The sequence below is a fragment of the Asterias rubens genome, chromosome 4 (genome assembly GCF_902459465.1).
Source record: "Asterias rubens chromosome 4, eAstRub1.3, whole genome shotgun sequence".
NCBI classification, from domain to species: Eukaryota; Metazoa; Echinodermata; class Asteroidea; order Forcipulatida; family Asteriidae; genus Asterias; species Asterias rubens.
This window is the reverse complement of record NC_047065.1, coordinates 15,069,679-15,079,487: the sequence shown is the minus strand read 5'-3', so window position 1 is coordinate 15,079,487 and position 9,809 is coordinate 15,069,679. Positions and strand designations below refer to the sequence as shown.

The 9,809-nt window shown below is 37.5% G+C and overlaps 1 protein-coding gene across 1 annotated transcript; it reads right to left on the bottom strand.

Annotated features, from left to right (window-relative positions):
* Positions 1-1,026: 1,026 nt before the first annotated feature.
* LOC117289479 lies at positions 1,027-6,214 on the bottom strand. Its single transcript, XM_033770617.1, has 4 exons — positions 6,055-6,214; positions 5,333-5,546; positions 4,632-4,760; positions 1,027-2,904 (listed from the first exon to the last, which is right to left on the bottom strand). Exons 1-4 carry the CDS (start codon positions 6,211-6,213, stop codon positions 1,457-1,459), a joined length of 1,950 nt encoding a protein of 649 aa, XP_033626508.1. The 5' UTR covers position 6,214; the 3' UTR covers positions 1,027-1,456.
* Positions 6,215-9,809: the final 3,595 nt, after the last annotated feature.

Here is a 9,809-nt window from a genome sequence, read left to right as displayed (position 1 = left end):
ATTTTGGCTGGTAACAAGTTTCTGTCGAGTAAGATTTGTCTGTGCTTGGCAATTTTTCATGCATACTGGCTTTATGAAATCGGACCCTGATCATTTAGTACAATACTCTTGAGTCAATCAGATTAAACATTCATAAACATAGTTTGTTACCCATGGCTTCTGGAATGTTTACTCATTCAATTAAAAGTTTGTGTGTTCCAGGTTTATCTGGCTCTGTCCCACATCAAAAAGTATGGCGAGTTAAACCCAGTATGCATCCCTGTGCAACAAGGTTTTGTGTTACATTTTCGGGGAAATTTGATTAGAATATACAAAAGGTGCTATATTTTTGTCTGAAGAACTTTTAAAAGTTTCAAGTTTAAAGTAAAAAAAAAAAAGAAACAGGTCGTTATAACTTGAATGAACTAACCTGTTACAAGAGTTGGGGTTCACATAGCAGTCTATATACAGGCAACCTGTAAATTTAACATATTCAGCCTCTAGTTTCTCAAACAATATGCAAAGATTGGAGCAATATAGACAACATTTCGGAGAGCCATTTGGTTGCACTGATTTGATTAATACATCTACATCCGCATATCAATTTTGGTTTTACCCTTACACCAATGTGTGTAAGCACTTAGGCTCGGTCACTTCCTGAGTTCTGCGGGAAAAAATCACAGGCATTTAATATTCGGATGGAATTTTAACCCACGACCATCCTAATTCCAGAGCGGTGTCTTACCAAGTAGACCACCGACAGAGATTGATGCCCAGCAGTAGCCGGGTTTGAATCCTATGTTAAAGGGTCTGTGTACTTTTTGAAGGACAAAAAAACACAATGTCCACAGATTTACATTAAACTTACACAGTTTGAAGATAATGATAGTAGAAAGCTTCCCTGAAAATATTACTTGCTGTAGTTTTTGAGAAATGAGTAAAAAAATGTCATGAAAGTAATTTTCATCTCACTGATCATGAGACAACAGTTATTTTAGCATCTATAAAATTTATTTTCATGACATTGTTTTACTCATTTCTCAAAAAGTACAGCAACTCAGCAACTAATGTTTTAGGGTACGCTTTCTGCTATCATCATTATCTTCAAACGGTGGAAGTTTTATGCAAACTGTGGACACTGTGTTTTGTGTACCCACATCCTTTAAGGTTCAAACCAAAATTAATATTCTATATATCCTGCAAATTTCACATCTATTTACATCTACATGTTCATACCAGTCAAAACAACTGTACTTCATGCCATTTATGATTTGGTTTAGAGAGATCCTTAAAGATTGATTGGCTGTAGACCGCGCAATGCCAGTGATACTCAAATTTTTGGGGAAAATTCAGTTTCCCTTTACTTTGCCTCAAAAAGTAAAGGAAACTTACAGAGTCCAACATACAAATACTTGCAGGAAATGCAGTTTATTGCACCACTGTTAAGTGAGTTTTCATGTATTTATATTTACATATTTCAAAGTTGGATATGGTTCACTTCTGGGCCATGTTTACCTGCCCCATTGTTTTGTTTCTTCACTGTAAACCCATAAGGTGCAACGTCAAGGCTACTCTTCTCGTGCAAGAGTTTCATCTGAATATTAGAGTTGTAGATATCGTTCGAATTCGTCCCTTGTGACTGAAGCAAGCATCTGATTTCAACCTCGGGTGTGAGTGGGTTATCATGTATCGTAATATCTGTGTTCACAGGAAATTGGTTCTCCATGGTGTCTTTGAGATCGCTTCCGTGGCTTCTTGGGGTGTGTAGTACCTCGTCAACATTAGGAAATTGGTTCCCCGTGGTGTCTTTGAGATCGCTTCTGTGGCTTCCGGGGGTGTCTAGGACCTCCTCAACATGAGGAACTTGGTTCTCCATAGTGTCTTTGAGATCGCTTCCGTGGCTTCTTGGGGCGTCTAGGACCTCCTCAACATTAAGAACTTGGTCCTCCGTGGTGTCTTTGAGACCGCTGTAGTGGCGTCTTGGGGTGTCTAGGAACTCCTCAACATTAAGGACTTGGTCCTGCGTGGTGAGATCGCTGTCCTGGCGTCTTGGGGTGTCTAGAAACTCCTCAACATCTCTCAGTCGTTCATCTATACTTTCATCACTGTAATCACTGATAAAGACATCCTCATCAGATGAGTCGTCCGTGCTTCCAAAATAGCTGCTGTTGAGCTTGGATTCGTAGTTTTGATAGTCAGGATACTTTGGGTTCTTCTTTAGGATCGAGCGTTTTGAGGACGTAGACGAACTCGGACTGGGTGGCACAGGGTCGCTGTGGAAGACAAATTTGACTTTCGATTCGCGTCGAGTGATCTCAGCCACTCCGGGTTTGAGAACAAAACCAACTTTCCGTCTGGGTATTCTCTTCATCGAGTCGGTCAGGTTGATCATCGAGACTGGAACTACGTCTATGCCAGCATTGTCTACTCGCTGTACGTTAAATCGTCCGATGCTCATATTTCTTGGAGTTTCATCTGTCATTCCACCATCTTTAGAAGGCTCTGCATCCCCTCTGTTGTTTACATGGTTACATTTATCTGCATCTTCGGTGTGCTGAACTTTGTGAATGGTGAATCTTCCAAAAGTCTGTCCATTTTTTTCGTTCTCTAACGGCTTTTGAGACGTCTCCTTCTCCATCCTGTTCAAATTCGCATCCACGTTTTTCTCGTCGTGCTCGTTAACCTCCAGCTGTGTTATATCCAAAAGTCTCGCCATTGATTCACGTGGTTGGCATTCTGTCCATGCAGCATCCCCCCTCTGGAAAGTTTCAGGCCTGCGACATTTCTTACATATGTTGTTTATGTGAATGAAGCACTGTGAGATTATCCCCACGAAGAAGCAGGCGGTAATCAGAAGAGCGATAGAGCCAAAGAGTATCGTGGTGAGCGTGAGTTCAGGAGTGGCAGTCGGAGTTGATTCGTCATCTGGAGACCAAAGTTTAACTCGGATTAGTTTTGAGTCAACCTTTTACAACTTGCTTGTAAGCTACTGCAGAATGATGACATAATAAACAGGAGATGATGACATTTTGAGATAATTTATCTTAGGTTGACAACATCTTGATGTTGCTTCCCATTGTCTTTGGTTCGTGACATTTTAAGGCTGTTGTCACCCCAAGAAGCCAACAATGAACATCTTAATTTTATGTTGTTGAAATCTTAAAATAAAGTGTAGCGTGTTGTCATCTAACATTTATGATGTCATCTCTCTGCTGTTGGTATTATGAATAGATTGAAATATTTTCTACCGCAAAAGATTTTGTTAACTTTATACAATGCATTCATTCTTTCATATTTAAATTACGCAATATTATCCTGGGGTCACGGAAAGGCACTATGTAACAAACTTTTACTACTGCAAAAGAAAGCCGTTAGAATTATTACAAAAGCCAATTATCTTTCTCATTCAGCTCCTATATTTGCCAAACTTAAAGTGCTCAAATTTAATGACCTGTATCGTCTGAACTTGGGTAAATTCATGTTCAAGAACAAATACCGCCTGTTACCTAATAGCTTCAATGAAATGTTTACTTTAGCTTCATCAATACATTCCTATGGTACTCGTAAAGCATTGAAGGGGGATCTGTATGTCAATCACAATAGAACTTCAATTCATAAAAATAGCGTTGTGCAACGAGGAGTAGAATATTGGAATAGTCTTCCCATACATTTTAAGCAACCTTCTACAATCAGTACATTTTCAAGAAAACTTAAACACTACTTGCTAGATACTTATCTGTAATGCCATCAAACTCTAATGGTGTTCTTTTTAATCGTTTGCTTTTTTTGGTCTCAGCTGTCAGCTTGTGTATACCTGTGTGTCTGTGTCTCTCAAATAGGGAATACTTTGGTACACTAGTAGTAATCGGCGTCTTACTTCACGAAAGCATATTCTTTATAACCCTATAATTCATGACTTTAATAGTACGAGTCCATTTAATGATGACTCGCCTTTGTGTTGTTTGTAGGCCTACACCTATCGTCTGACCATGTTGTCCCTTGTCTTTGTCTTTGTTTGTGTTCCTTAGTATCATGTTTGTCTGTCAATAGGTTAGGGCACAAAAGCATTTTGCTTAACCTTACACCTAAATGTTGTCTTTAAATTACTACTTGTTTATTTATTTATTTTTTTGAAGTATTGTGTACCTAATCATACCTCATACTATATTGCTTGTTTTAATTTTGACATAAATGTACGCTATTGTATTATTGTTTTGTATGACAGCATTGAAATAAATGTACTGAATAATAGTAAATTACCTCAGGGTATCAACATAATCCAGATGGCACTACAAGAGCTCTGTTTATTGCTGATATTACAAAACTTTAATATCCGACATCCCCCCCCCCCCCAATTGTAGTGTACCTCAAGCTCTCTAGGTTTAACACTCACAAAATACATTTAAAAACATTACAAAGAAAACACAAAAATATAAATATACAAATATAATATAGACTACAAAAAGCAGAAAACAAACTAGTTATCTTAAAAAGAACAACAGCATGAGGATAAAAACTATCTATTAACCGCTTACTACCTTTAAAATGCTTAAGACGACGATTAGAAGGGAGGAATTGGAAATAATCAGCTGCTGGGTGAAATTCGTACACTCACAATGGATGGTTATAATGACATTACTACATTATCTTACCTTCACAAGTTCCATGTTGAGCTTCGTCTGACCCATCCCCACAGTGATCCACAGTGTCGCATCTCAGAGTTGAAGAAATACAGTCACCGTTGCCACAGTGAAACAGGTGGTGGCCCGCACATCTCAAGTCTTTGAGTAAAAAAACAAAGAAGAAAAAAAGAGATTTGAAATATTATTATCTGGGTCTGTTTTGTTTTGAACGTAGTTCACAAAGTTTATTTATTTGCTTAGCAGATCAGCCACAAGCAATGTGTCACTCTCTTAGCACTCTTGGTTGATAATCATCTGCTAATCAGACTATTTCTGTACTTAGCATTTTGTTGTGTGCTGAACAATGAAGTGGATAAAGACTGGACGAGCATTGCCATTTTTTATCCAAACGTAGCGCAACTCAATATGCAGACACAACCATTTGCCCTTATGGTGCTCATCATGCAGAGTTTTTCTATTCTTGAAAAAAAGCTCAAAATCGTAAGTTGTTGGAACTATCTCAATACACAACTCTGATTGGAGCCCAATTGTATAAAGCTGCTAGGCACAGACTATTACCTAGTATACAAATCTTGTTTGGCAGAAACCTGTATATATTGTTCGTGACTGGGTTCACTGCTAATCTTTTCTAGTTAGACAAATTTACTAAGCACTTCTGTTTAGACCCCCATAATGTGGGTACCAATGATACACTGTGTTTATATACAAACCTTGGTATATCAAAGTGAAGACCATCTGAAAGCCCCTCCCACTTCTACTCTGCACACCATCAGATTTGAAATTGAGTTGAAGCCACTCCCCTGATGAGATTACATCCACTGGAGGTTGCTGGCCGCAGAATACTTGAGAAACCGATTCTCCATCGCCGACTGTAAGATGGTTGGACTGGCACGATTCGTCTGATTTTATGTCAATGTCCACAAACTAAAACATTTATAGAGAGAAATATGTGGGCTTAAAAATTTTTTGTTTTGAGGGCAGTACTCTCTCGTGTGATTGCAACTTCTTATTCTTCTTTCCGACATTTTAGAATTTGATAACATTGTAAAGTCTGTGTTTGGGAAGTACCCATTCATCGATGTATAATGTATAGTTTTAAATCTTGTTCTGCATTTACACCCCAAATGAACAAACTGTAACTGATGATATCCTGCCTATTTGTGCTTAGCAGAAAAATATTAACCAATATATTTGCTTTAAGCGTCTCTACAAAATTGGGCCCTGGTAATGTGCTTATTTGTCTTGCTTATCACGTCCAGAGAACAACATCTGATTTCAAATCAAAAACGAATAAAAAGTTTTGCAAACTTGATATAAATCAAGTGTGCATTTAAAGTACAAAGTTCTTATAACCAAAATCTTTAGCATGAGATATCAGTAACGAATGTCATTTATTATTTAGCAAAACAAACAATCGCATTTTAACAAATACCTGTAGACGGATTTTCTGTCCTGGGTGTGGAGCTAGCAGTGTCAATGTGCAGTTGGCTCTAGGCTGGTAGTAAAGTGATGCCTGGGAGTAGATAATGTCACCGTGTGACGTCACAGTGTGCCCACACTCTGACTGCATGTACACTGAAGTGGGAAACATCAGTAAAAAATTAATTAGTTTATATGTTTCATTTATTGGTATTTACAGACGAGACTTGAATCCATTGTAATCCTAGTCAGAAGTCACAGTTTTTATTTGAATCTTTGAAGGCTCAACATTTTGATTCAGTGTATACTGGAAACTAGGTTGGGAGCATGGAGGGTTGTCCCACCTTGTATAGCTAAGGCACTCTTTACATCTGTTTTTTGATATAAGACTGATGTTAAAGGCAGTGGACACTATTGGTAATTACTCAAACAACTATTAGCATAAAACCTTACTTAGTAATTGGGAGAGGTTGATAGTATAAAACATTGTGAGAAATGGCTCCCTCTGATGAAATAATGTATTTTTCGAGAAAGAAGTAATTTTTAAAGAATTTGATTTAGAGACCTCAGAGTTAGAATTTGAGGTTTCGAAATCAAACATCTGAAAGCACACAACTTCGTGTGACAAGGTTTTTTTTCTATTTTCTTTCATTATTATCTCGCAACTTTGATGACTGATTGAGCTCAAATTTTCACAGGTTTGTTATTTTATACACCAAGTGAGCAGACTGGATTTTGACAATTACGAATAGTGTCCAGTGTCTTTAAAATAGAGCCATAACAGGCAAAAAAGGTGGGCTTTGGTTTCGGTTATCCCAACTAGAGTATACGGAGTGCACCCACTTTAAAGAAAAATCTTGTTTTGTTTGGATTTAAAAAAAAATCTTTGGTATAAAGGTTAACGTTACCATATATTATACCATCTCGCATTGATGTAACTGGTTGGTGTCTGGTCCACTGATTGTATTTTGCTTCACTAATACTATACAGTTTTTGACAAAGTGGTATACTTACACCACTACAGCCTAACACTTCATGTAGCCCAACTTATCATAGGTGACTTTGATAAGACCGAAAGAGATCCATAACAGTCCAACAGATACTAGAACAACTTACCAATTGAATTTCCCCCGTGGAAGAGGAACACCATCGACATCAGCTGTAGTGGAGCGAGTCTGACACTGCCGCATGGGGGACGTGCTGTCATGTTGTCAACCCAGAGCCAAGACCGCCCTGCCCCACTCAGTCGGCTCAAAGTTTGAACATTTTGTAAGAATTTCTAGACTATTTCAACTGTTGCCTTAAGCTGAGTAGGATTTGTCATTAAAAATTACGTGTCGTTCAAAGGGTTGCCCATTTTTTAAATGTAATTAAAATCTTATCAATCTGGACTTTGACACAAAAACATGATAACAATGGCCCGATTAAATAAGAATTTTGTTTCTCCCCTGCATTCCTTTGCTGTATCCTATCTCCACTAGTTAGCTTTTAAGTCACTTTCTTTTTGAAAAGAAAAACAAAGTTTGTGCGTTGTTGACAATTGGGTTTAACTTAACTACAAGCATTTTATATCCTTCATTTTCAATTATGGTATAATGTTTTCTTTTTGTATATTATAGGTGCCTTGATTTCTGGAGAAGTGCGCTTTATAAATCCATATTATTATTGAAGGTATGACTTGGTACTATAACTCCATGTGATTTTTAGTGCAAACATAACAAACACAAACAGAAGCAGTTGGGTCTGTCCTTTGTATTATTATGTGGATGTTTATTTGTTTTAGTAGTTAGTATTGTTTATCTTTTTTTGTTCATGGAACCTTTGGACGAGTTAAAGGGACATTAGTCAAAGCATGGTGGTAGAAATAGGTCACAGAGAGAAAGGTCATTGGTGTGTGTCAGATCTAGGGTATGAGGCAATTTTCCCCCTTTTTTAATTGCTTGTTTTTACGGCAGTGGACACTACTGGTAACTGTCAAAGATAGCCTTCACAGTTGGTGTATCTCAACATATGCATAAAATAAAAAACCTGTGAAAATTTGAGCTCAATCGGTCATCGAACTTGCGAGATAATAATCAAAGAAAAAAACACCCTTGTCACACGAAGTTGTGTACGTTGAGATGGTTGATTTCGAGACCTCAAGTTCTAAATCTGAGGTCCCAAAATCAAATTCGTGGAAAATTACTTCTTTATCGAAAACTATGGCACTTCAGAGGGAGCCATTTCGCACAATGTTTTATACCATCAACCTCTCCCCATTACTCATTACCAAGAAAGGTTTTATGCTAATAATTATTTTGAGTAATTACCAATAGTGTCCACTTCCTTTAAGGGATTGCTCACCCTTTGGATAGTGATTTGGTTCACTTTTGGGCAATCCCTATAGGCTTCTACGTGTGTTTTTGTTGTTTTTTAAAGCCTGAACTAAAAAATAAATTAATGATCAGAATTCATTTACATTCGAATGTTCACTTTTTTGGGGATCATAAGACATTGCTTTAAAAGTAACGCATGTGCTACCAAAGTGGTCCTGTAGCATGCACTACAGTTGGTTGCCTCCAAGTTGCCTGTAAAGTTGCCTCGTGTGACCATTGGTCTTCAATTAATTAGCAGAAACTTAACGTTGACAATAGTGCCAATAAGTTCGAATTTGTGAGATAAATCTCTTCCCCTCAGATCCAGGAATAATCAACCACAAACATTTTTTTTCTAGTGACTGTCACAGCCATAATGTATTTAATTAAAAAAAAAGAAGCAATAAACACTGCAAACCAATTTATATTCAGGCAATATTCAATATCAACACACACACATACACTGGTTATTATAAACCACACCAGGCAAACGTTGAGCACAAAAAGCGTCTTGGCACAGAACAGACCAATACAGACACCAACCTGTTCTGCAGTCCCAGGTATACCACATGCAAATTCATGCAGTTATCTTTTGGCAGTATTCGTCTCCATGAAAGAAAAGCTTGTTGCACACACAACCCCCAATGTTTAAGAAGTTGCGACTAAGGTTTTTCATTTTTTCCAAGTCCATGCATTTCAGAACTCAAATGCAGTCTTTCAAAACCTTTGTTCAAAGAAATCAGTTGGAAGTGGCCTACAGGAATCCACTTCAGAGATATCACTAGTATCATGTGAACATTTAATCTGAGACCATACAGGTGAGCCCCGGACCCCCTGCCAAAATATAACCTTCTTGGCAAACTTAATTTTTAAGGTTGGAGAACACTGGGTCCTTGATCCATTTGACATCATAACCCAATTAAAATATATGCCATGAGGGCCCAATCTCATATAGCTGCTCTTGCAAAAAAAAATCAATAAGTTTTTTTGTTGCTAAGCTGAACTAAGCAGGATACCAGTCACAAATTTTACTCAAGACAAAAATAGTCTTATTCTGATAAGTATAATTTTGTTGTGCTTCGCTACTTTTGTGTGCTTTAAGGAATGTTACAGAATTGGTAAGAAACAAAAATCGTTAAGATCACAGATTAACATAAAACTTACACGGTCTAATGATGATGATAGAAGAACACTGTCTGAAATGTCATTGTTTCTCATTGTTGAGAAATAAATAATCTTATTTCGTGTTTGGAGTTTATCGCGCTCATCATTGAGCGTTTTATTCATGTTTTTTTTTTTCAAGTTTGTGCATTTTAGACTTCAAATTCAATAAAAAAAATGTCCAGGCCATAGACAGTCCCTGGCTGGACCCCCATGTAAACCTTTAATTATCAAAGTTGGGAAACACTCACTG